General features: G+C 50.9%; 2 protein-coding genes across 3 annotated transcripts in view; one reads left to right on the top strand and one right to left on the bottom strand.

Moving 5' to 3' along the window:
• Nucleotides 1–10367, bottom strand: part of smarcc1b (SWI/SNF related, matrix associated, actin dependent regulator of chromatin, subfamily c, member 1b) — a 46760-nt gene extending 36393 nt beyond the window's left edge. Inside the window, 8 exon segments of the mRNA XM_060943197.1 lie at nt 1566–1635; nt 1706–1775; nt 1873–1965; nt 2054–2135; nt 2355–2440; nt 2529–2648; nt 10008–10072; nt 10075–10367. Of these exon segments, the coding sequence (XP_060799180.1) occupies nt 1566–1635; nt 1706–1775; nt 1873–1965; nt 2054–2135; nt 2355–2440; nt 2529–2648; nt 10008–10072; nt 10075–10183 (695 nt within the window). The 5' untranslated portion in view covers nt 10184–10367.
• A 1622-nt stretch (nt 10368–11989) lies between these two features.
• LOC132900865 (KAT8 regulatory NSL complex subunit 1) overlaps nt 11990–26133 on the top strand; it is a 39811-nt gene continuing 25667 nt past the window's right edge. Inside the window, exons 1-6 of one of the 2 annotated variants that reach the window (XM_060943198.1) lie at nt 11990–13275; nt 16193–16334; nt 16450–16529; nt 16639–16780; nt 22824–22968; nt 23334–23531. In XM_060943198.1, the coding sequence (XP_060799181.1) occupies nt 12416–13275; nt 16193–16334; nt 16450–16529; nt 16639–16780; nt 22824–22968; nt 23334–23531 (1567 nt within the window). In that variant the 5' untranslated portion in view covers nt 11990–12415. The other variant, XM_060943199.1, reaches the window with a different exon arrangement.

The raw sequence follows: 26133 nt of genomic DNA, 5'->3' as shown, positions 1-26133 counted from the left end.
AAATAAATTACATTTTTATTGCAGAAGCATAATCTCACACTGAAAATTGTAGAAAAATGTAACCCTTAACTCAAGTGAATTAAAAAAAAAATTATATATATAAAGAATCCCTGACTAAGAAATAATTATTTTTCATAAAATCACCTGTTCCACAGTTATTGGCACCCATAATTCCTGGAAAATAAATGTAATTGAAGCATTTCTGTCATTTCTACTGTAGTTTATAAAGTTGATCAGAGTATCTAGGAACCTTGAATTCATCACATTCTGGTTCCCTGGGGTATAAATATGATGTGACACAGAGGCCTATTTCTCTTATCCACTCTTCAACATGGGAAAGACAAGAAAACACACCATTCAAGTAAGGCAGATGTGCGTCAACCTTCATAAGTCAGGCAATGGCTACAAGAAAATAGCCACTCACCTACACCGGCCCATATCTACAGTCAGAGTAATCATCAAGAAGTTTAAAACAACTGGAACAACAAGCCTGGATGAGGATGCAAGTTTATCTTGCCACCACGCACAGTGAGGAGGATGGTAAGAGAAGTAAAAAGTTCTCCAAAGCTCACTGTTAGAGAATTGCATCAAAGAGTAGCATCTTGGGGTCACAAAGTCTCCATAACAACCATCAGGCACTATCTACATGCCAACAAGCTGTTTGGGAGGCATGCACGGAAAAAGCCTTTTCTCACAAGCATAAACATAAACGTCTGGAGTTCGCTAAGTGGTACTGGGACTTCAACTGGGACTGTGTGCTTTGGTCAGATGAGACCAAGATAGAGCTTTTTGGCAATAAACACTCTAATACATCACAAAAGATGAGTATGCGGAAAAGCACCTCATGCCCACTGTGAAGTATGGGGGAGGATCGGTGATGCTGTGGGCCCGTTTCTCTTCCAAAGGCCCCGGGAACCTTGTTAGGGTGCATGGCATCATGAACTCTTTGAAATACCAGGACATTTTAAACCAAAATCTGGTGGCCTCTGCCCGAAAGCTGAAGATGGGTCGTCACTGGGTCTTTCAGCAAGATAATGACCCTAAACATGTGGCCAAAGCTACACAAAAATGGTTCACCAGACACAAACTCAAGCTCCTCCCATGGCCATCTCAGTCCCCAGACCTCAACCCAATTGAAAACCTGTGGGGTGAGCTGAAGACGAGAGTGCATAGGAAACGACCCAGGACTCTGGATGATTTAGAGAGACTGTACAAAGAGGAATGGTCGAAGATCCCTCTCTCTGTATTTCATCTTGTGAAATGTTATAGGAGAATATTAAGCGCTGTCTTGGTGGCAAAAGAGAATTGTACGAAGTATTAACATCAGGGGTGCCAATAATTGTGGTACACATGATTTCATGTAAAATAATTATTTCTTAATGTGGGATTTTTTTCCCACTGAATAAATGCACTTGAATTAAAGGTTGGATTTTTCTCTTTTTTTGCATTGTTGTCCTACATTATTTAAAAAAAAAAAAATTTATTAGAAGCCTAAGAACATAATTAACAAGGGGTGCCAATAATTGTGGATGGCGCTGTATATAGAATACATGTATATCCCTCACCTGTCTGGATACATGCCCCAGTGTACCATAACATGTTGACTGACTCGCATAACCGGTCTGAACCAGTCTTCTGGGGAAAATAAGGCACGTCATTGCACATACACAGTCAGTAACAAATACACACACACACACACACACACCTTCATCTACTGAGGTGGGAGTAGGGTAGATCTGATGGGTGGCTTGTATCTTGTCCTCTGTGACTGAACCCTGACAGAGAAATTAAAAAATATATTTTTTTTTAAAAAGGAGAGAAAACAGTGAAGAAGAATCTATGTATTATTGTTTCGACCAATTTCTCCCCCACCTTGTGTCTCATGATGATGTCTCTGAGTTTGCTGGCCTGCTTCTGATCCAGCTCAGGTGATAAGTACACCACAGGCCTTCTCAGAAGATTATTCTAAACACACACACACAAAAAAACTGTGAATTGCATACCTCTTATGGTATCCATGTCCTTGAGTATGGAGGTGTCTTTCATTCACTACCTGAACCAGTGTTTTCTCCACACTGACAAACATCTCAACATTGCGGTCCACTCGGGACGGGTTCTGCAGGTCGAAACGGCGCCTACAGCAATGAAAGAGAGCATGAGCGCTCCATCACTATGTTTAGCACAGGTGAACGAATACAGGTGGCTTATATTTATACCAGCTGTGCTTTAAAAAAAAAAAAAATTCTTATAGGTGTCAGAACATGATCCTCTTCCTCCTGATGGGGAACTCAGCGCTGATGTGATATAAACATGACTGAAGTTAGAAGATTGTGATATAAAACCTGAACGCTCACCAGCCCTGCTCGGTTTTAAACTTGTACGCAGAGCCGAGGATGTGACAGAGAGCGCCCCCTGGCTTCATGTCTAAGAAACACTTCATCTGTGAAAAAGCCCATGTTAAATAGATCAGTATGTGGGAAAAACAGGAAAAGAAAAACTTGGCTGTTGAAGTAAGAGCAGTGACTCACCGGCAGTTTAGTGAGGGCTGGGTTGCTCGCGTTCCGACCAAACGCATCCTCCTGAAACTGCTGGAGCTGGATGATCAGCGCTGAGAGAGACTTAGTGGAAGGAGCATCAACCTGTACATACTAGGAAAGAAAAGATACGGGATCATTAGAGAGAGACGAGTTACCCAGCATCACGTGTGCAAAGTAGAGAGAAAAACAAAGTCACTGCAGAGTTTTCCCTAAGTGTACTGGCGGGGCGGGGCTCGCTGGATGAGGATAGTCAGTTGCAGGACCCCTCCATGCAACTCCTATTATAGAACATTTGGACCTGAACAAACAGCTATTAGGTCTTCACGTTTATTTTAGAACAATAATTACAACAGTTTTTACCACAGAACTCTTTTTTATTTAATCCGAGTTGGATCAAAGCCACTGATCCTGTGGTGAGTCCTGAGGGGATGCAGTTTCAGCAGGAGAGCTGGTAGTGTTCTAGTCGGGTAGAGTTTTGATTTCAAAGGGGGTGGGGGGAGTACAGGTACAAATCCTCAAAAGGGCTTAAGTTTTTTAGATCCCCCTACCTGAGGTCAATCTGTTGTAATCAGGTCGGTCTTGCAAAAAAAAAATACTGATCTCAAATGACCTGATTTAACAAAGGTTGTATATAAATGAGGGAATATCTTGGAGGAAAGTTCATCCCTTCAATACAGTTCCACAGACTTGGAGGAGACTCATGGTGGCATCATTTGTCACCCATATGTAACACAGCCTCTCATACCTTATTGCTTGATTCTGTAATTAGCTCACCTCTGCACTTTCTACATACTGTTCCAGCTCCCTGCCTATCACCTGGGGTAAGTGCTCCAGCTCCCTGCCTATCACCTGGGGTAAGTGCTCCAGCTCCCTGCCTATCACCTGGGGTAAGTGCTCCAGCTCCCTGCCTATCACCTGGGGTAAGTGCTCCAGCTCCCTGCCTATCACCTGGGGTAAGTGCTCCAGCTCCCTGCCTATCACCTGGGGTAAGTGCTCCAGCTCCCTGCCTATCACCTGGGGTAAGTGCTCCAGCTCCCTGCCTATCACCTGGGGTAAGTGCTCCAGCTCCCTGCCTATCACCTGGTGTAAGTGCTCCAGCTCCCTGCCTATCACCTGGGGTAAGTGCTCCAGCTCCCTGCCTATCACCTGGGGTAAGTGCTCCAGCTCCCTGCCTATCACCTGGGGTAAGTGCTCCAGCTCCCTGCCTATCACCTGGGGTAAGTGCTCCAGCTCCCTGCCTATCACCTGGGGTAACTGCTCCAGCTCCCTGCCTATCACCTGGGGGAAGTGCTCCAGCTCCCTGCCTATCACCTGGGGGAAGTGCTCCAGCTCCCTGCCTATCACCTGGGGTAACTGCTCCAGCTCCCTGCCTATCACCTGGGGGAAGTGCTCCAGCTCCCTGCCTATCACCTGGGGTAAGTGCTCCAGCTCCCTGCCTATCACCTGGTGTAAGTGCTCCAGCTCCCTGCCTATCACCTGGGGTAAGTGCTCCAGCTCCCTGCCGATCACCTGGGGTAAGTGCTCCAGCTCCCTGCCGATCACCTGGGGTAAGTGCTCCAGCTCCCTGCCTATCACCTGGGGTAACTGTTCCAGCTCCCTGCCTATCACCTGGGGTAAGTGCTCCAGCTCCCTGCCTATCACCTGGGGTAAGTGCTCCAGCTCCCTGCCTATCACCTGGGGTAAGTGCTCCAGCTCCCTGCCCATCATGTGGGCCAGCTGTCCCTGCTGAGTTACAGACACAAGAAAGTATTTCCAAATAAAAATATTTTGCTGAATGAAAGCATTATGTTCAGAGATTAAAATAGCATATGAACACAGAGATGGCGCACAGAGGGAGCGGGGAGAGCACAGAGACGGCGCGCGGAAGGGGGGGAGGAGAGCGCGGAGGCGTCGCGCGGAGGGAGGGGAGGAGAGCGCGGAGGCGTCGTGCGGAGGGAGGGGAAGAGCGCGGAGGCGTCGCGCGGAGGGAGGGGAAGAGCGCGGAGGCGTCGCGCGGAGGGAGGGGAAGAGCGCGGAGGCGTCGCGCGGAGGGAGGGGAAGAGCGCGGAGGCGTCGCGCGGAGGGAGGGGAGAGCGCGGAGACGTCGCGCGGAGGGGGGGGGAGAGCGCGGAGGCGTCGCGCGGAGGGAGGGGAGAGCGCGGAGGCGTCGCGCGGAGGGAGGGGAGAGCACAGAGACGTCGCGCGGAGGGGGGGGGGGGGAGCGCAGAGACGTCGCGCGGGGGGGGGGGGGGGAGAGCGCAGAGACGTCGCGCGGGGGGGGGGGGGGAGAGCGCAGAGACGTCGCGCGGGGGGGGGGGGGGAGAGCGCAGAGACGTCGCGCGGGGGGGGGGGGGGGGGGGAGCGCAGAGACGTCGCGCGGAGGGGGGGGAGAGCGCAGAGACGTCGCGCGGAGGGGGGGGGAGAGCGCAGAGACGTCGCGCGGAGGGGGGGGGGAGAGCGCAGAGACGTCGCGCGGAGGGGGGGGGAGAGCGCAGAGACGTCGCGCGGAGGGGGGGGAGAGCGCAGAGACGTCGCGCGGAGGGGGGGGGAGAGCGCAGAGACGTCGCGCGGAGGGGGGGGGAGAGCGCAGAGACGTCGCGCGGAGGGGGGGGGAGAGCGCAGAGACGTCGCGCGGAGGGGGGGGGAGAGCGCAGAGACGTCGCGCGGAGGGGGGGGAGAGCGCAGAGACGTCGCGCGGAGGGGGGGGGAGAGCGCAGAGACGTCGCGCGGAGGGGGGGGGAGAGCGCAGAGACGTCGCGCGGAGGGGGGGAGAGCACAGAGACGTCGCGCGGAGGGGGGGGGAGAGCACAGAGACGTCGCGCGGAGGGGGGGGAGAGCACAGAGACGTCGCGCGGAGGGGGGGGAGAGCACAGAGACGTCGCGCGGAGGGGGGGGGGAGAGCACAGAGACGTCGCGCGGAGGGGGGGGGGAGAGCACAGAGACGTCGCGCGGAGGGGGGGGGGAGAGCACAGAGACGTCGCGCGGAGGGGGGGGGGAGAGCACAGAGACGTCGCGCGGAGGGGGGGGGAGAGCACAGAGACGTCGCGCGGAGGGGGGGGGGAGAGCACAGAGACGTCGCGCGGAGGGGGGGGGGGAAGAGCACAGAGACGTCGCGCGGGGGGGGGGGGAAGAGCACAGAGACGTCGCGCGGAGGGGGGGGGAAGAGCACAGAGACGTCGCGCGGAGGGGGGGGGGGAAGAGCACAGAGACGTCGCGCGGAGGGGGGGGGAGAGCACAGAGACGTCGCGCGGAGGGGGGGGAGAGCACAGAGACGTCGCGCGGAGGGGGGGGGAGAGCACAGAGACGTCGCGCGGAGGGGGGGGGAGAGCACAGAGACGTCGCGCGGAGGGGGGGGGAGAGCACAGAGACGTCGCGCGGAGGGGGGGGAGAGCACAGAGACGTCGCGCGGAGGGGGGGGAGAGCACAGAGACGTCGCGCGGAGGGGGGGGAGAGCACAGAGACGTCGCGCGGAGGGGGGGGGGGAGAGCACAGAGACGTCGCGCGGAGGGGGGGGGGAGAGCACAGAGACGTCGCGCGGAGGGGGGGGGAGAGCACAGAGACGTCGCACGGAGGGGGGGGGGAGAGCACAGAGACGTCGCGCGGAGGGGGGGGGGGAGAGCACAGAGACGTCGCGCGGAGGGGGGGGGGAGAGCACAGAGACGTCGCGCGGAGGGGGGGGGGAGCACAGAGACGTCGCGCGGAGGGGGGGGGGGAAGAGCACAGAGACGTCGCGCGGAGGGGGGGGAGAGCACAGAGACGTCGCGCGGAGGGGGGGGGGGAGAGCACAGAGACGTCGCGCGGAGGGGGGGGGAAGAGCACAGAGACGTCGCGCGGGGGGGGGGGAAGAGCACAGAGACGTCGCGCGGAGGGGGGGGGGAAGAGCACAGAGACGTCGCGCGGAGGGGGGGGGAAGAGCACAGAGACGTCGCGCGGAGGGGGGGGGGGAGCACAGAGACGTCGCGCGGAGGGGGGGGGAGAGCACAGAGACGTCGCGCGGAGGGGGGGGGGGAAGAGCACAGAGACGTCGCGCGGAGGGGGGGGGAAGAGCACAGAGACGTCGCGCGGAGGGGGGGGAGGGAAGAGCACAGATGCCCCTTTTCCACCAAAGCAGTTCCAGGGCTGGTTCGGGGCCAGTGCTTAGTTTGGAACCGGGTTTTCTGTTTCCACTGACACAAAACTGGCTCTGGGGCCAGAAAAAACGGTTCCAGGCTAGCACCAACTCTCTGCTGGGCCAGAGGAAAGAACCGCTTACATCAGCAGGGGGCGGAGTTGTTAAGACCAAGAACAATAACAAGACCGCAAAAGATCGCCATTTTTAAGCGACGAGAAGCAGCAGCTGTACAAACGCGAAGTCATCCATTATTATTATTGTTGCTGCTGCTGCTTCTTCCGTGTTGTTTTTGCTTCGATAATCATGCCAAGGTTTATGCAAACGTAGCGACGTAACTGATATATACAACAACGTAACTGACGTATACAGTGACGTAATGACGTGGCTTCCCTTAGCACCGTGAGCTAGGGAAAAGCAAACTGTATCATAGCTGGCTTGCAAGCACTGGCCCTGAACCGTGATTTGGTGGAAAAGGGGTAAGTGACGGCGCGGGGGGGGAGAGCACAGAGACGGCGCGGGGGGAGGAGAAGAGCACAGAGACGGGGGGGGGGGAGGAGAAGAGCACAGAGACGGGGGGGGGGAGGATAAGAGCACAGAGACGGGGGGGGGGGGATAAGAGCACAGAGACGGGGGGGAGGATAAGAGCACAGAGACGGGGGGGAGGATAAGAGCACAGAGACGGGGGGGGAGGATAAGAGCACAGAGACGGGTGGGGGAGGATAAGAGCACAGAGACGGGTGGGGAGGATAAGAGCACAGAGACGGGGGGGGGGAGGATAAGAGCACAGAGACGGGGGGGGGAGGATAAGAGCACAGAGACGGGGGGGGAGGATAAGAGCACAGAGACGGGGGGGGGAGGATAAGAGCACAGAGACGGGGGGGGGGAGGATAAGAGCACAGAGACGGGGGGGGGAGGATAAGAGCACAGAGACGGGGGGGGGAGGATAAGAGCACAGAGACGGGGGGGGGGAGGAGAAGAGCACAGAGACGGGGGGGAGGAGAAGAGCACAGAGACGGGGGGGGAGGAGAAGAGCACAGAGACGGGGGGGGAGGAGAAGAGCACAGAGACGGGGGGGGAGGAGAAGAGCACAGAGACGGGGGGGAGGAGAAGAGCACAGAGACGGGGGGGAGGAGAAGAGCACAGAGACGGGGGGGAGGAGAAGAGCACAGAGACGGGGGGAGGAGAAGAGCACAGAGACGGGGGGGAGGAGAAGAGCACAGAGACGGGGGGAGGAGAAGAGCACAGAGACGGGGGGGAGGAGAAGAGCACAGAGACGGGGGGGAGGAGAAGAGCACAGAGACGGGGGGGAGGAGAAGAGCACAGAGACGGGGGGGAGGAGAAGAGCACAGAGACGGGGGGGAGGAGAAGAGCACAGAGACGGGGGGGAGGAGAAGAGCACAGAGACGGGGGGAGGAGAAGAGCACAGAGACGGGGGGGAGGAGAAGAGCACAGAGACGGGGGGGAGGAGAAGAGCACAGAGACGGGGGGGAGGAGAAGAGCACAGAGACGGGGGGGAGGAGAAGAGCACAGAGACGGGGGGGGAGGAGAAGAGCACAGAGACGGGGGGGAGGAGAAGAGCACAGAGACGGGGGGAGGAGAAGAGCACAGAGACGGGGGGAGGAGAAGAGCACAGAGACGGGGGGGGAGGAGAAGAGCACAGAGACGGGGGGGAGGAGAAGAGCACAGAGACGGGGGGGAGGAGAAGAGCACAGAGACGGGGGGGAGGAGAAGAGCACAGAGACGGGGGGGAGGAGAAGAGCACAGAGACGGGGGGGAGGAGAAGAGCACAGAGACGGGGGGAGGAGAAGAGCACAGAGACGGGGGGAGGAGAAGAGCACAGAGACGGGGGGGAGGAGAAGAGCACAGAGACGGGGGGAGGAGAAGAGCACAGAGACGGGGGGAGGAGAAGAGCACAGAGACGGGGGGGAGGAGAAGAGCACAGAGACGGGGGGAGGAGAAGAGCACAGAGACGGGGGGAGGAGAAGAGCACAGAGACGGGGGGAGGAGAAGAGCACAGAGACGGGGGGAGGAGAAGAGCACAGAGACGGGGGGAGGAGAAGAGCACAGAGACGGGGGAGGAGAAGAGCACAGAGACGGGGGGAGGAGGAGAGCACAGAGACGGGGGGGAGGAGGAGAGCACAGAGACGGGGGGGGAGGAGGAGAGCACAGAGACGGGGGGGAGGAGGAGAGCACAGACGGGGAGGAGGAGCGGGGGGGGGAGGGGGAGGAGAGCACAGAGACGGGGGGGAGGAGGAGAGCACAGAGACGGGGGGAGGAGAAGAGCACAGAGACGGGGGGGAGGAGAAGAGCACAGAGACGGGGGGAGGAGAAGAGCACAGAGACGGGGGGGAGGAGAAGAGCACAGAGACGGGGGGGGGAGGAGAAGAGCACAGAGACGGGGGGGGAGGAGAAGAGCACAGAGACGGGGGGGGAGGAGAAGAGCACAGAGACAGGGGGGAGGAGAAGAGCACAGAGACGGGGGGGGGAGGAGAAGAGCACAGAGACGGGGGGAGGAGAAGAGCACAGAGACGGGGGGAGGAGAAGAGCACAGAGACGGGGGGAGGAGAAGAGCACAGAGACGGGGGGGAGGAGAAGAGCACAGAGACGGGGGGTGGGAGAGGAGAAGAGCACAGAGACGGGGGGTGGGAGAGGAGAAGAGCACAGAGACGGGGGGGGAGAGGAGAAGAGCACAGAGACGGGGGGGGGAGAGGAGAAGAGCACAGAGACGGGGGGGGGAGAGGAGAAGAGCACAGAGACGGGAGGGGGAGAAGAGCACAGAGACGGGGGGGGGGGAGAAGAGCACAGAGACGGGGGGTGGGAGAGGAGAAGAGCACAGAGACGGGGGGTGGGAGAGGAGAAGAGCACAGAGACGGGGGGGGGAGAGGAGAAGAGCACAGAGACGGGGGGGGGGGGAGAAGAGCACAGAGACGGGAGGGGGAGAAGAGCACAGAGACGGGGGGGGGGGGGGAGAGGAGCACAGAGACGGGGGGGGGGGAGAAGAGCACAGAGACGGGGGGGGGGGGGAGAAGAGCATAGAGACGGGGGGGGGGGGTGGGGAAGAGCACAGAGACGGGGTACAGATGTAAACAAACCCCTGTACAGAACATGTGTGTCACTGCAGCCCTCAGACCCACTCAAAGCTGAGAACACCGTTCAGTTCGGTACCTAATGATAGACGTTAGTTCTCAGTCACAACTCATCAAGTGTTTACTAAACACACACTTATCACACCTGAGGTTTCACACGTTCATTCTCTCAACAATCCCCGATCCACACAAGAGTCACGCGCCGCTCTGTGACAGAACATCATCAGATACCGATGTAATTAGCCGCCTAGCTTAGCATAACTCGTATCTTTCCGTCACGGAGCTCGCGCTTACCTTTTTGTAATGCTTCCCAATCCAAGTGCGAATCGTCTCGAGTTGTGACACAGTCTCTCCACTCTCCAGAACTCAGCACACGGACCCCCGTCCTTTTTCCGACTCAGCGCCGAGCTGCCGGCCGCTTTATCACCCGCCGAACCTGCGGCTGAACATCCCGCGGTCTGCGCCGCCATTGTTACAGGGGAAGTGTTCTCACACCCCACAGCCGGTGTCACGACACTCACTTGACGCTGTGAAAAGTTGGCGCAACGAGCTCAAACTCGCATGCGCAAACTCTTGCGCATGCGCCAAGTACGTGTTCATAAAATCTCGCGATGCGTCCAACATATGGAAATAACTAACAGTGGACATGACATGGAGTCTTAAAATAGGTTCCAAAGACTAATTTCTTGAGAGGTTGTTTATTATTTCTAATTAAAGGGTTTAAAAGATATATAAAAAACTAAAGGAAGGCAAGAAATGTTCTTTAGTTGACTTTTCATGCAGTTAAAGGGACTAATATTATCCAGGGTGTAATTACACTGCAGCTGGAGCCATGAGTGGGTCACTGCTTAAATAATAATGTTCTCCAGAGCTTTCTCAGTGCTACACCTGGACAGCAAAAGGCTTCTGAGTTCGTAATAAAAATTACAAAGGTTGTAATTGGTTCATTTGCTTATTTATTTGATTAATTGCTTAATTATTGATGTAATTAACTGGCCCATCAGTAATGTTGAATATCCAGTGAGGTGTGTTACAGTGGAAGTGTATAAAATGGTGGTGAGGATTTCTCAGTGGTGTGGTGTGGGCCTTGAAGTAGCCTGCAGCTGGAAATCTCACACTGATCAGAAGTCAAACTGGGGAATAGAAGAAGAAGAACTTTATTCATCACATGCTTGTGAAATTTCCTCTTTGCATTTAACCCATCTGAAGCAACGAACACACACGCATCGCAGCCACGCTAACAGCGCCCGGGGAGCAGTTGGGAGTTAGGTGCTTTGCTCAAGGGCACCTCAGCCAAGGCCGTCCCATATTAACCTAACTGCGTGTCTTTGGACTGTGGGGGAAACCGGCGAGGAAACCCATGCAGACACAGGGAGAACATGCAAACTCCACACAGAAAGGCCCTCACCGGCTGCTAGGCTCGAACCCAGAACCTCTTGCTGTGAGATGACCGTGCTAACCACCATATTTACACCACCATACCACCCCAAGTCTGTCCGTCCATCCATCCATCCATTATTTGTATCCATTATCCTGCTCTACAGGGTCGTAGACAAGATGGAGCCTATCCAGCTGACTATGGGCGAGAGGTGGGTACACCCTGACAAGTCGCTGACAGAGAGACAAACAACCATTCACACTCACGGTCAATTTAGAGCCACCAATTAACCTAATCTGCATGTCTTTGGACTGTGGGGGAAACCCACATGCAAACTCCACACAGAAAGGCCCTTGCCGGCTTCTGGGCTCGAACCCAGAACCTTCTTGCTGTGAGATGACTGTGCTAACCACCATATCACCCCAAGTCTGTCTGTCTGTCCGTCGTCCATCCATCCATCCATCCATCCATCATTTGTATCCATTATCCTGTTCTACAGGGTCGCAGACAAGATGAAGCCTATCCCAGCTGACTATGGGCGAGAGGTGGGGTACACCCTGGACAAGTCGCTGGCACAGAGACAAACAACCATTCACACTCACGGTCAATTTAGAGCCACCAATTAACCTAGTCTTTGGACTGTGGGGGAAACCCACATGCAAACTCCACACAGAAAGGTCCTCGCCGGCTGCTGGGCTCGAACCCAGAACCTTCTTGCTGTGAGGCGACCGTGCTAACCACGTGCCACCCCAAGTATAATAATATGACCCAATTCAAGAGTGATGGGCTGCTGCCAAGAACATTTGGAAGAATAACAAGAAAAAGGCATCTCCTCAAAATTCCTCCTCTGCCTGTTTTAAAGGCTGGGCCAGGGGATGGCGCATGCGCGGTGCGCTCGGAGTGTTGGAGACGGCCAACCGCGCAGAGAGACGGGCGGGTCAGAACTCCTCTTCTTCCTGAAAATAAATCATACCTGTAACTGAGCGGGGTTCGCCGTGTCGCCATGCGGACAAACCGACCATGTATTACTACTGCAACCGGACTACAATGAGCGCGAGCGCAGCCTGGCCCCGGGCGGAGGGTCCGCAGAGCTGCTGCGGCGCAGCAGGAGGAGGAGGGTTCGTGAACGGAAACGGCGGCAGAGAGCTCGCCGAGGCCCGTGTGATCGGTGAGTGGGAGAGCGCCACCTGTGATCCCGCCGACGCGACACGGAGCACGAGCACGATCGAGCGAGAGAACGCTGCGGCGCGCGGACTCTCCAACTGCTGCAGCCGAGAACGCGCCGCACCAGGAGGGGGTGAGGTTCTCTGCGCCGCGAACGCTGATGGAGAGGAGGAGGAGGACGGCGGCTGTGTGGGGGAAACGGAGGCGGCGCGGGAGTGTCGGAACTCGGTCGGTAAGCGCCGGGGATGCGGTTACAGCGGGGCCTCGAAGAGGGCGTGTTTCTCCGGGACGAACACGGCGTTCCACTGCGGCGGCGGCGGCGGCTCGGACCCTGACCCTGACAGCGGGGCTCGGATCCAAAAACAGGAGACACAGCCGCGAGGAGGCGATTAAACCGAGACGACGGGGAGATTTTTCTCGAGGCGCGGTAGGAGCTGGAGGTTTGATTTTCCGGTGCGCGGTGATGAACGGAGAGCGGCGCGGCTGCAGGACGGCCAAAGGGCGCGTGAGGCTGCACCGCATGCGCTCCTTCCTGACTTGTGAAAACGGTGCTCAGATCTCAGACCATGGTCAGTGCAAGCCTCGAACCCAGTCCTCCTGCCCCGGTGCACCTACGGATGGCGCGGAGTCCGGTTCGAGGGGCCCCGCTGTGAATGGCGGTGCGACAGCTGGATCGTTGGTGATGCAGGTCGAGGCGGCCCAGGTGGAGGCCAAGAAACGGCAGGTGCAGCTCGGAGAGAGAACGGACATGTTATGGCGCCGCCTCCATGCAGTGCAGGTGAAACAGCTGGAGCGACACGTCACGCAGCAGCTGGGGGACCTGAGCAGATCCGCCGTGGCCCCGGACTCAGCCGAGCTCAACCGGTTCGCGCGCAGCTGCAGTGAAGCCCTCCGTACGGCTGGGGGCGCCCTGGACTCTGATCACACGGCCAGCAGCTCTGGCGGAGGCAGTGACAGTGAGGAGGATGAAGAGGGGGGTGCAGGAGGTCGACATGTCTCACCATCCAGAGTGAAATCAGTGTGAGACTCAATGTGCTCTGATTAAACATACAGAGAGCAGACAGGACGATGCGCAGTGTACCTGCACAACACCTTACAGCAGGGTGTCGAACCCAGTCACTGTAACCCTGAGTCACATTGCGTTAGTCCAGTGTCCAGGGGGTGAGACGAGAAAAAAAATCAGTTTACTAGAACAATAACACGAACAACTCTTCTTAAACGGGTTCAATTATCTGGAAGGTACAGTCTGAACGCACAGACCCGTGTCTCACCTGCAGAACATTAATATTAATGATGATGATGATGATGAGTGATTTTGCTTGTTTAGTCCTGTAGCTCTTTTGGAAAGCAACATGGCCACAGCATCAAAAATTGTATTTTGCTAATGAAGAATTCCATCAGCACATTTCGTTTATATGGTAAATAGAACACTCCAGAAAGTATTCACCTCCGGAGGGATTATTTATCTTTCTCGCTGTGTTGCAGAGAAGGGTTTTTGTTCCAGCTCCTTTTGAAATGACTTTCTCTATAAATACAATTTAAATAAATTATTTAGATGTCCTCAGAACTATTTAAAAATAAAATCTTTGATCACTAATTAATGATTGGGAATTCACTGCCCCAGGGAGAATTGTCCTCCTGCAGTAATTACAGATTGGTGTTCGAGTCTCGGGTGTGGCTCTATAAGCTTAATGTATTTTGGTTTTGCCCCCCCCCCCCCCCCCCCCCACCCCCCCTTTTTCTCATTGTACTTTTTCTCCAGTTCTGCTATATTAGATAGACAATGTTTTTGTTTCTTTTTCAGGACAATGCACATATTTTCAATTGGATTTAAGTCTGGGTTTTGACGCTTCTATTCCTAAGCATAATATCATATCGTTTCATTGCTTTGGAGTTTTTTTTTCCTGTGCTTTGGCTCATCGTGTTGGGATGTAAAATTTCTCCTTAGACACAGATGTGTGGCCGACTGGAACAGGTTCTCCTGAACAATTTACTTCTGTTTGGGTCCAGTTCCTCATGCTGAAAAACAACTCTAGAGCACGATGCCGCCACCACCGTGCTTCATCACAGGAATGGCGTTACATGGGTGTTGGGCTGCACTAACATAGCCAAATCACTTAAAATCTTTCCCAACAGCTCTGTTTTTTATTACATGGCTTGCAGCAAACTCCAGGTGTGCCTTTCTGTAAGCTTTATTCAGAACTTGCTTTGTTCTGGCTGCTCTCCCATAGAGGTCAGATCTCTGAAGAGCTGATGATGGCTGCACAGGTTCTCTGTGACGCCCTCGGTGTTGTAGCTGGACTCTCGGACCTGCCTCTTGCCCAAGCGCTCAGTTTTTGGCCTGGTCTTGCTAGTCTGGGTTGTGTCGTATTATTTCCGCTTTGTTATAATGAAGTTCACAGTGCTTCTAAGAAGGTAGTGCTAATTTAGCCTGGGCCCGCCCATCCTAAGCGTGACGCAACACGAGGGCCTGTTGCGAGCTTAGTCTGGCCAGTCAAGCTATCTACAGCTCTTCCAAGCTCCCGAAAAATCGGGAACCAATCAACTTTGAGCATCTCCAACGGCCCTGGGTAGAGGCGTGCTCAAGGCAGTGACGTAGTAGAACTGCGACCGGAAGCCATAGATCAGGGGTCTTCAATCCTATCCACAAAGGGCCAGTGTGGCTGCAGGCTTTCATTCCAACCAAGCAGGAGCTACACCTGATTTCACTTGTTTAATCATTTCACCCTCGTCTCCAGTCAACAATCAAGTGAGCCTCCAATTTGGCTGTAATGAAAGCCTGCAGCTACACCGGCCCTTTGCGGATAGGATTGAAGACCCCTGCCATAGATTGTTTACAGAATCTATGCCGGAAGCACTTCATTCACTAGAAACATTACGAACATGGAGCAAGTTCTCATTGAAAACGGAGCAAAGAGCAGCCCTGGAGGTATTTATTGAAAGGAAGGACGTTTTCGCCTTGCTCCCGACCGGCTTCGGTAAGAGTTTAATCTACCAGTTAGCCCTGTCGCGTCACATATGTCAGAGGAAAGAGTGATGTGATCGGTTTAAGCTTCGTCACAGCCTTTTCTGGCTTCGACCAGTAGCAAACTGAGGCATTTCAGGGAGGCGGGTCAACCACGGGCTCTGGGAAACGGGTGGGCTTAATATCTTGGCCAGACCAATAGCTCGTAGAGCTTTGCAGTCGCGTTAGCCAGACTAGTGCTAATTGCCAGTCTTTTAATAACCTTCTCCATCTTTTTTCCTCCTAATAACTTCATCTCGATGCTTCACTGACCTGGGGTGGGTTTCCCAAAAGCATCGTAGCACAAAGATCATCGTTAAATGGTAGAGCGAGCATCACAATGAACACTCTCTCTCCTAGTTAAGATGCTCTTAGCGTTAAGAGGCTTTTGGGAAACCCACCCCTGCTGTTTTAGCTGTGAAACATCCTAAAGTCAGAGATATTTGTTGTACAACATCCACACAGGTGAACTTAAATGAACCTTGTTTAACATATTTGGTGTGAGCGTGCAAGAAAACTAAATACTACTACTGTTTTAGACTGTTAAAGAAAGGAAGGGTTATTTAGACATTAAATCATTAAAAAGATTTTTTTGAATAATTCTGAGGAGGTCTAAAAAATTTACTAATGTAATTTGTCTATGGGTTTGTGGATCAACCCCAGGTCTCGCCTTTAACGACATGTATTTTTAAAAAAATCAAATAGACTCAGGGATATGTGAGTTTACTGTGAGCCAAATATTTTAAATTTCATCACCAGATAATTCTGTTGCACAAAAACAAGGCTGGAACACCAAACCAGGCATCATAGAAAACCCAGCAGACCTCTTACTAACCAACAGTGACTCATTCGGAGTCATTTCCTTCCCTTTATATCGATTCCTTTCAGTAACCAGGAGCCCCATGTTTGACAACGATGTCTTTATCTTCGCAGCTGTATGAGCAATGAATGGCAGTGGATGAGGGAGAGGGCGTGGCTAGGGAGTCGCTGGGTGTGGCTCCAGGCACAGGTGTCGGAGCTGGAGTATGGGATTCGTGCGTTGACTGAGCTCTACACACACCTCAGACAGGGAAAGGTGACCTGATTTTGGCGTTTGTTAAATATATATTTTTTAATGTAGCTGATTTTAATGATGCAGCTTTACATGAAAAGCAAATTGAATTTGATAAGTACGTGTTAACGTTTCACAGTTGAGAGCTGTTCACTCTGTACCTGAAACGCCCCTCAGAGCTCCAAGACCTTCTCCTGCACCTCATGACTGCAGGTTCAGGTCAGTTGCACACACGTGTGAACACGCGTCCATAATGGACGACTTAGGCACGTGGTCTACATTAAGACGTTGTACATTCGCTCACTGACTCTTTTGAATATCCTCACAGAAAGAGGCTAGCAGAGGACCCCACCCCCTCATCACAAACGCCACACAATCTCGCTTCATCTGCTGCACGCGTTCGTCCGTTACTCCGACAATGCCGTCACAGGCTTATCCGCTGGGAGGGTTGTCCGGCGCTTGGAGCAAAGGTAAGTGAAACATTCAAGCTTGCTTTAAAGCTAGACGGCCTTTCGATTTCATAAAATCGGTGAAATTTAGTTCCCTCTGAAATTTGGTCATTGTGATATATGTTTATTTCTGTAATTTCTCAAAAGAAACCCAGGCCATTCCGTGGCTGGGAAGTTACTTAATTTGAGGGGATTCCCGAGCAAGTAATGTGCATGAAATCACTCGCTTCATGCAGTCAAGCAGACAGAGGAAGTCCGTGTGTGTGCGCATGCGCAGGTTTACCTTTGACCCCCAGCAATTTGCCTACAGAACAAATAGAAGCGTGGATGATGCAGTATCCCTCTGTTTGCACTCCATCCTTCAACATCTGGAATCGAAATGTACATATGCCCGTGTTCTCTTTGTTGATTTTAGCTCTGCATTCAACACCATTGTACCTGTAAAGTTGATTAACACTCTGCAAGAGCTGGGTGTCAGTACATCACTTTGTAGATGGATCTTTAATTTTCTGTGTGATAGAAAGCAGGTTGTTAGAATTGGTGACTACTTTTCACAGCCCATGCTCCTAAACATCGGAGCACCACAAGGTTGTGTCTTCTCTCCTCTGTTGTACTCCCTATACACACATTTCAGTCAGTCTCACTCCAATTCAGTTTTGTTGTACAAGTTTGCAGATGATACATCAGTTGTTGGCCTCATCACAAACAAGGATGAATCTGACTACCGCAGGGAAGTGGACGAGCTGGTGGGTTGGTGTGATAGGAACAACCTGATTCTTAACATCTCTAAGACCAAGGAACTGGTCGTTGACTTTAGGAAAACCTCTGGCCCCCTCTCCACTCTCTCTATCAAGGGGGTAGAGGTGGAGAGGGTCACTCACTTCCAGTTCCTTGGGACTACTATTCATGAATCCTTATCATGGGACCTTAACACCAACATCAAGATCAGCAAAGCCCATCAGCGACTTCACTTCCTGCGGCAGCTCAGGAAGTTTAAAGTCAGTCAGACAGCCATGATTCATTTTTACAGAGCTACAATTGAAAGTGTTCTCACATTCTCCATCCTTGTCTGGTTCGGTAACACCACTTCATGGAACAAGACAAGGCTGGAAAGGGTTGTACGCAGAGCATCCAAAATCATAGGCGCCAACCTCCCCTCACTTTCCTCCCTCTTTTCATCGCGGTTAATTAGAAAGGCAAGAAAAATCATAGTTGACCCCTCTCACCCAGCACACCATCTTTTTAATCTCCTCCCATCAGGAAGGAGATATAGACCTCAACATCACGGTTTAGGGATAGGGACATATCCACTAGTCATCAGACATCTGAACCTTCTCTGACTGCCATGATATGTAGCACTCTATATGCATGGTATGCACTTTACCATTGGAACACTCTAAGATGCACTTTATCATGCAACTTTTAAATGCAACTTCTCATCTCATCTCATTATCTCTAGCCGCTTTATCCTGTTCTACAGGGTCGCAGGCAAGCTGGAGCCTATCCCAGCTGACTAAGGGCGAAAGGCGGGGTACACCCTGGACAAGTCGCCAGGTCATCACAGGGCTGACACATAGACACAGACAACCATTCACACTCACATTCACACCTACGGTCAATTTAGAGCCACCAGTTAACCTAACCTGCATGTCTTTGGACTGTGGGGGAAACCGGAGCACCCGGAGGAAACCCACGCGGACACGGGGAGAACATGCAAACTCCACACAGAAAGGCCCTCGCCGGCCCCGGGGCTCGAACCCAGGACCTTCTTGCTGTGAGGTGACAGCGCTAACCACTCCACCACCGTGCCACCTAAATGCAACTTATTTTTAGCCATTATTGCTGTCCAGTGACTACTGGGTACCCCACTACTGTTCACTGTCTTTGTCTGTTTTACCCATGGCTGTCTGCCCTTAGGTATTTTTTTTTTTCTTTTTCTCATATGTATTTGATGTTGGGGATGTGCCAAAACAAATTCCTATCAACTGTGTTGACATGGCAATAAACTATTGAATCTTGAATCTTGACGGTGCACTGACAGTTCCATCATTCTGTCACTAAGCGAACAGCTGATCACACCGAGGTGCTCGCTGACCGCCGATATTTATTAGTTTGGTCCTGCGTTTCCTTTCCTTCGTATATAACATAACGTCTTTTCTTCTCACTTTCCATTATTGTAGTCGGTCTTTCACGTTTCATTCTCACACTCGCGTCCTCCATTTTTCTCTCGTGTTTCTAATTTGTATCCCACAATGCCTTGTACAAACAGGGAAAACCCACCACGTGATGCATGACAATATTGTATTGGGTCATGGTGAAGCAGGAAAAAATAGCAGTGAATTTAGAGCCACATGGCTCTAAATTCATTAATTGTTCTATTTTGAAAACCTAATAAAACTGGAAGTCTGTGATTCGAATTCAGTAGCTTTCGGTCCACTAAACAAAAATAATTGGGTGTCGGGGGGGGGGAATTCTTTTTATGACCTACACTTGAAAAATCTGAAAGGCAGTCGACCTTTAAGACTCCAGGAATCATCCAGATGCTGGAAAGTTGGAGGTTGCATGATGGAGTCTTGTCATGTTATTAGCTATTTGTTAGCTATGGAGCCTTGTTTTGCTTTTGCATTTATGTTCCACTGATCAAGCTTGTCCATCCTGCTTTGGCTTTCTCAACTCATTAGCTAATCCCAAGCCCTTCTGTCAGCTTACTGTGTATACCCGAAGTTACCAGTCAAGCTCAAAATGTATCTCTAGTCGCTGTCCTGAGGGCAGCATGGTGGTGTAGTGGTTAGCACTGTCGCCTCACAGCAAGAAGGTTCTGGGTTCGAGCCCAGTGGTCAAAGGGGGCCTTTCTGTGTGGAGTTTGCATGTTCTCCCAGTGTCTGCGTGTCACGTTCACACCTACGGTCAATTTAGAGCCGCCAATTAGCCTAACCTGCATGTCTTTGGACTGTGGGGGAAACCGGAGCACTCAGAAGAAATCCAGACAGACATGGGGAGAACATGCAAACTCCACGCAGAAAGGCCCCCATCGGCTACTGGGCTCGAACCCAGAACCTTCTTGCTGTGAGGGGACACTGCTAACCACTACGCCACCATGCCGCCCCCTCTTCGACTCTATAGTATAAAGTTGTGGAAGAGTAATCATTCATAATATCGCTATTTGGTGTCGCACAGAAGAGGATGGTTTCCATTTTGAGTCAGTTTCCTCTTAGTCTTCATGTCATCTTGGGGATTTTTTTTTTTTTTTGGGCCACTGTTTCTTCTGGTTTGTTGAGCAGGGATCTATATCTACACTATGTGCCCAAAAGTATGTACACCCATGTGGTTTTTCTCCAAACTGTTGCCACAAAGATTTAATCACACAATTGTACAGAATGTTAGCCTAGTAAACTAGACCCACCTGCCTAGCGGCCAAAAATATTTTTGCCTAGCGAGTGGGTCTAGCCTCGCACCATATAAACAAAAACACCCCGGGCATCAAATCGTGCCCGCCAATCACAACGCAAGGTTTTTGTTTGGATTCTTTGGGCGGGCTTTTGCAGGAGTGACGACAAAGCTGCGCGACGCTGGAGAAAGCACAACAGGAAAGATGGCTACGGCTAGTGAACAGCGCGCGTTTGACTCCGCTTTGGAATCAGTTTTAGAAGAATTAGACTTGGAGTTTTCGTTGAAACATGAGCAGGAAGAGGCTCTCCGCTCATTCCTTTTCAAGAAGGACGTTTTCGCTGTTTTGCCGACCGGCTATGGCAAAAGTCTGATCTACCAGCTGGCTCCGCTCGTAGCCAAAAGGATGGGGCTAGTTTGTGCAGTACGAAGAATTAATAAACAGCTTTGAAACATTACTTTTTGATTGTTTCTTATTTTCCCGTTATTTTAAATTTAAGGGAAATTATTTCACCAAACACCATTAAATAAAAACTCTCAAAAACAGTTTAAGCAAAACCTTGAAAAACACTTGAAAAAAATAAGTGTATGTTAAGTATGTGGTACAGACTCCAAACTTGTGGTCATTATCTCCAAACTTCTTAATATCTAGAACCTGTTTATTAATTAATACGCATTTTGAAAAATTATTTATTTCAAGGTCTCCCCCACTGCTTTCTGTCGCTCTGACTACGTCACAGTCACTGTTGCGCTGATTGGTCAGAGCGTTGGCCTATACGCACAGAGACAGTTTGAAAGACAGCGGGTTGTTCCTCCCCCACCCTTCAGAAATGTCTACGGATCGAGGCCAGACTAAATATTCACATTTAGTCTGGCTTGCCAGGCTAACAGAATGTCTCTGTATTATACTGTAGCTTTACAATTTCCCTTCACTGGAACTAAGAGGCTCAAACCTGTTCCAACATAACGATGCTCCTGTACCCAAAGCGAGCTCCATGAAGACATGGTGTGTGTAAAGGTTGGAGTGAAGAACTCAAATGTCCTGCACAGAGCCCTGACTGAACTCGACCTCACTGAACACCTTTGGAATGAACTCGAACTGGAGCCTCAAAATCAGTCACTACGTTTACATGCACATAGAGAGAATCGAATTTCTGCCGTTGCTCGACTGAAATCGAAGTTCAAAATGCCATGTATACACCTTAATTCGGCTGAAATTGAACCGAACTTGATTTCTTGGAATCAAGCTACACGACCTAGTTTATGCGATTTCTGCCGAGCTACTTTGTGCATGTATACCCTATCGAGCTAGTTGTCGAGCTACTTCCGGAAGTGATGAGTGACGAGACCACAAGCGGGAAACACAACAGCCTCGGTCGGCATGACAACAGTAGTAGCGAGCAGCAGAAGAGGTCAGGAGGAACAAACGAAGAAGAGAAAATGGCGATGTAGAGCTCTCTGAAGTGTGGGTGGAGCACAGAGGATGGCAGGACAAAGCTTCTGGTACTAATAGGCTTTTTATTGTCAGACTTTTCAGTTCAACAGCCTACTTTTATTCTTGAGAGAAAAACACACACGCGCGCGCTGTGTTCTAGTCCCGGGATGAGCTGTCCCCTCTGCTCTCCCTCTGCCTCCTTAAATAGGGCGCGGTTACTGGGAAGACACACAAACACAGGTTAATTACCGTCAGGTGAAGTGATTCTGCCACTCACCTTCCCTGGCTCCGCCCTCCTGTCACAGACCGGCGCTTGACCACGCCCCCACTGCCACAGGCAAGCAGAAACGTGCACTTCTGGAGCAATGAGGAGACAGAGTTCATGCTCATTCAGCTTAAGGAGTTGAATATATTAAAATTCATGGACGGGAGAAAAACGCGCAATGGAGAACACGGAACTGATAACTTTGTTTACACTCTTGAATAGCTCTTCTTCATGACGACAACCGGAAGTGTACCAACACGATGGGGCGTGTAGCGCCACCTGTGGCTCGGGTGCACAATGCACCTCACACAATAGCCCGATTTCATTGTGTGCATGTAGGATTGGATTTCTCTGGCACCCTGCTGGGACCTTCAGCTCGATTACCGACAGCAGCTCGATTTGGATGTGCATGTAAACGTAGTTGATCTCACTAATGCTCTTGTGGTTGAATGAACACATCCTCACAGCCACGCCCCAAAATTTAATGGAAAGCCTTCCCAGAAGAAAAGAGTGGCGCTTATTATAACAGGAAAAGTGGAATAAATCTGGAATGAGGCATTCAAAAAGGAGATATGCGTGTGATGGTCAGGTGTCCATATACTTTTGGCATTCATCAGTGCTGAATTTCTGACTGAAAGGCTGCTGTTGGCTGGAGATTGATTTGATTTTTGTTTTTCATGGTGGGTTCTTCTCAACCCAGAACATTTGAGGTGCTTAAAAATTTCTAGCCATATTACTGCTCTGGATCTGCCCAAACATCTGGATAGCAGCAATATCTGTGCTGTCCTGTTCATTTGTTAAGGGCTTAGAGAGGGATGACTACTAGCTGGGCTACAGCCAGTAATCTTTTATCTACAAAATGCAATAAATTTAGATATAAAGTACCGAATAAACTTAACGCTGTGCGCCCTGGGAGAAAAGCAGAATTAGTGTTGCGTGTTGGGTAAACGTCCCCTTTTCGTTTCTCTTTCTGCTAGGCGGTGACCTTGCCATGCTGCTGCGAGCCCCCTGCTGCGTGTGTGTTGTGTGGTCCTCCTCGCCCACCACCCGTGGAGAAGTCTGCATGGATGCATCAGAAAAGGCTGGATCAGTATATTCACCCTGTTCTCTCCATGCCTTCAGGTATACTCCTCACACAAGTCCCAGTTAAACAGTCTTGTACTTTTCTTCCACATTCAGCTCTAGATAAAATACACCTTTCTGGTCACTGAAGTGAGTCAAGGGAGGGTCTATCCAGCTGCCTTGAATTTTGACTAGTAACTGTGAACTTGCTGCCAATAAATGATGTTCTGAGACAAAATGTGAGCGTAACAAGATCTGAAATTGTATCAAATAAATTGTGACTTGTATTCATTTTTGAAAAAGTACAGTCGCTGTAAAAACGACAAGGAGAAAGGAGTACTCAAACTTGGAGGGTTAACAGGATGGTGCTGAGAGTGGTAGCACTTCGCTGTCTGTTCCTGTGATTGTTGATGAATTCTTTCCAGACTTTCCTCTGGCGGCGCATTGCACGACACCCCCGCTGGTCGGACATCAGTCCCATGGTGCTGTGAGGTGGATGGGCGAAGCAACTTCGTCATACATGGGAAGGCGGGGTCAGGGACAGCTAAGGGTGGGGCGAGTGAGGAGAAGACTTATATGTCCCCGCCCACCAAGCACACTGCCTCCACTCAACAACACGTCTGGTAAGAACATTAAAAACCTATAAATTCGAGCTATTGATGGATTATATCTGCCTGTTCAGTTGTACGAATAATTGGGCCAAGTGGCAACATTGTGGAATCTAAGCATTGAACCAGAATACGATAACATTTCTACAGTAGACCTCTTAAAATATCACGGTTCTGTTTTTGAGGGGAAAAAAAGTCTGCTTGATAGCTCGGATTTCTTTGCACAGTAAACACACTAGTAAACCCAGTGTTCTCCCCAGGATTAAAATAAAGCCCTAACTTTTGCTGTGTGGCCCATATGGTGGAGAGTACGTAAGCCCACAGGGGGGACAGTATGGGGGGGCTCCCCTGGAAAATTTTGAAAAAAGGGAGCTCATTTAGTGGCATCTGGTGACTTTTTTTTTTTTTTTAGGAGCAGTTTATGGTGGTACTGACAGTCACTTTTTACTGTTAACATGGTTGAAAAGGTTGCTACAACAAGCGGAGGTCTGTGATGCTGTGGTTTGCAGCATGGGGTTCACATGAGCAATAAATAGTCATCATCTGACAACAGTGTATTATATAATAATGCTGTTTTATTACCTGAACCACTGCCAGAATACGACTAACCAAAGTTTAAATTAGTTCTGTTGCAGTTAGGAAAAAACAAACAAGCCTGTATTTACTGTATAAAAATACAGTAAACTGTATACTGCAAAAATGCCCTTTATACTTAGGCCTACTTAATACTTTGAATAAAATTGTTATTGTCCATTACACACTTAACAACCTGTGTGATTTCAGGCTACATCCACACGACAACAGCAACGAGATTTTATTAAAAAAAATATCGCGTCCACATGGGCAACGGATCATTAAAATATCAGGTAGATATGGCAACGCAACGCTTGCTGAAAACGATTCAATACACATGCCACACCTCTACGTGCGCTGTAAGACGGTCCCATCGGAGACACCAGAACAATAGAAGTAGTAGACGTATGCGCATAAACCCCTTCTTCTACCCGGTGTGAAGCACTCACAGGAACAAACACACAACAACAAGAAGAAGATGGCTGCGACTAAGCGAGGAAATCGTGCCTTCTGTGTGTACAAATTAGTTTTATTAGTGTGCATAGTGGGCGGCACGGTGGTGTAGTGGTTAGCGCTGTCGCCTCACAGCAAGAAGGTCCTGGGTTCGAGCCCCGGGGCTGGCGAGGGCCTTTCTGTGCGGAGTTTGCATGTTCTCCCCGTGTCCGCGTGGGTTTCCTCCGGGTGCTCCGGTTTCCCCCACAGTCCAAAGACATGCAGGTTAGGCTAATTGGTGGCTCTAAATTGACCGTAGGTGTGAATGTGAGTGTGAATGGTTGTCTGTGTCTATGTGTCAGCCCTGTGATGACCTGGCGACTTGTCCAGGGTGTACCCCGCCTTTCACCCGTAGTCAGCTGGGATAGGCTCCAGCTTGCCTGCGACCCTGTAGAAGGATAAAGCGGCTTGAGATAATGAGATGAGTGTGCATAGTTTTATATAACTTAATTTTCTTATTGTGTGTGAACATTTTGAAAAGCAGTCTTATCCAATAAAAAAAAGAAATTCAAGAAATGGTTCAGTTACTTGTTTATTTAAAAGAAAAGCTGTATACAAAAGTGAATGCAATGCAGTGGTTCATACAAAACAGCGAGAGTGCTGCTTGTTCTAGTCATGTGGTTGTGACGTCATCGTAAACAAATCCGTTCTACTCATCCAGACGACTTCGCAACAGCGCCGTTGCCAGATTTTTCCATTCTGGAACCCGTTCTCAAAAAAATATCGTTGTGGGGCACCCAAAACGCCGGTGCCGTGTGGATGCCAGGCCGAAACGATAAACAATTTTATCAGTTTCACCTGAATCCGTTGCCGTGTGGACAGGGCCTCAGTTGTACCTTTTTGAATAGAGAATAAATGAAGAGGGAACTGAACATTTAACCATTTATTGAAATTATTATTGCAAGGGTGATTTATAGTTACTAGTCTATATGACTATAGCTACAATTGGAATGTGCTGATTCTGTTAATGTTTGTAATTATTGTACCATCCACTATTAGATAAAATTAAAATAAAATCTTACAATATTGTTTGAAAGTCGAGCGCAATGTATTTTTTTTTTTTTGTAAAATGAAATAACACTTCAGATATTGTTTTAATAATAATAAGACTTGCTGTATAAATGATGGAGTGCAAGCAGCTGTGTACTTAGATGTCCGTGGTGTTGTTGAGACATGGAGGGGTGGGAATACCATCTAGCCCACAGTTCAGGTCGGAGTCCTTTGAGAGTAAGTGCTTTGGCTTTTGCAACATTCTGTTCCCAAAAGCCGATGTCAGGAAAAGGTTTTTACACACAGGAGTTTTTTTTCTTGCTTTTGTAGGTTTTTTTAAAAACTGTTTTTCTGTGTCGGGACTCTTCGGGAAAAACGAGGTATATTCCAACATGTAGCTGACGCTAACATTAGGTCACAAATCTGCACCGTCACTCCAGTCGTTTCGAGGAATTTTGTACAGATCATAACCACTAATAAACTCTAATTTCCACATGTATCTATTCTTTGTTCTTTCTGACTAAGATTATCCAAGTAATCAGGTAGTAGAGCTTTTTTTTTT

The sequence above is a fragment of the Neoarius graeffei genome, chromosome 16 (genome assembly GCF_027579695.1).
Source record: "Neoarius graeffei isolate fNeoGra1 chromosome 16, fNeoGra1.pri, whole genome shotgun sequence".
In the NCBI taxonomy this organism is placed as follows: domain Eukaryota; kingdom Metazoa; phylum Chordata; class Actinopteri; order Siluriformes; family Ariidae; genus Neoarius; species Neoarius graeffei.
The sequence above is the reverse complement of the archived record's forward strand: the minus strand, read 5'-3'. Positions and strand labels throughout refer to the sequence as shown.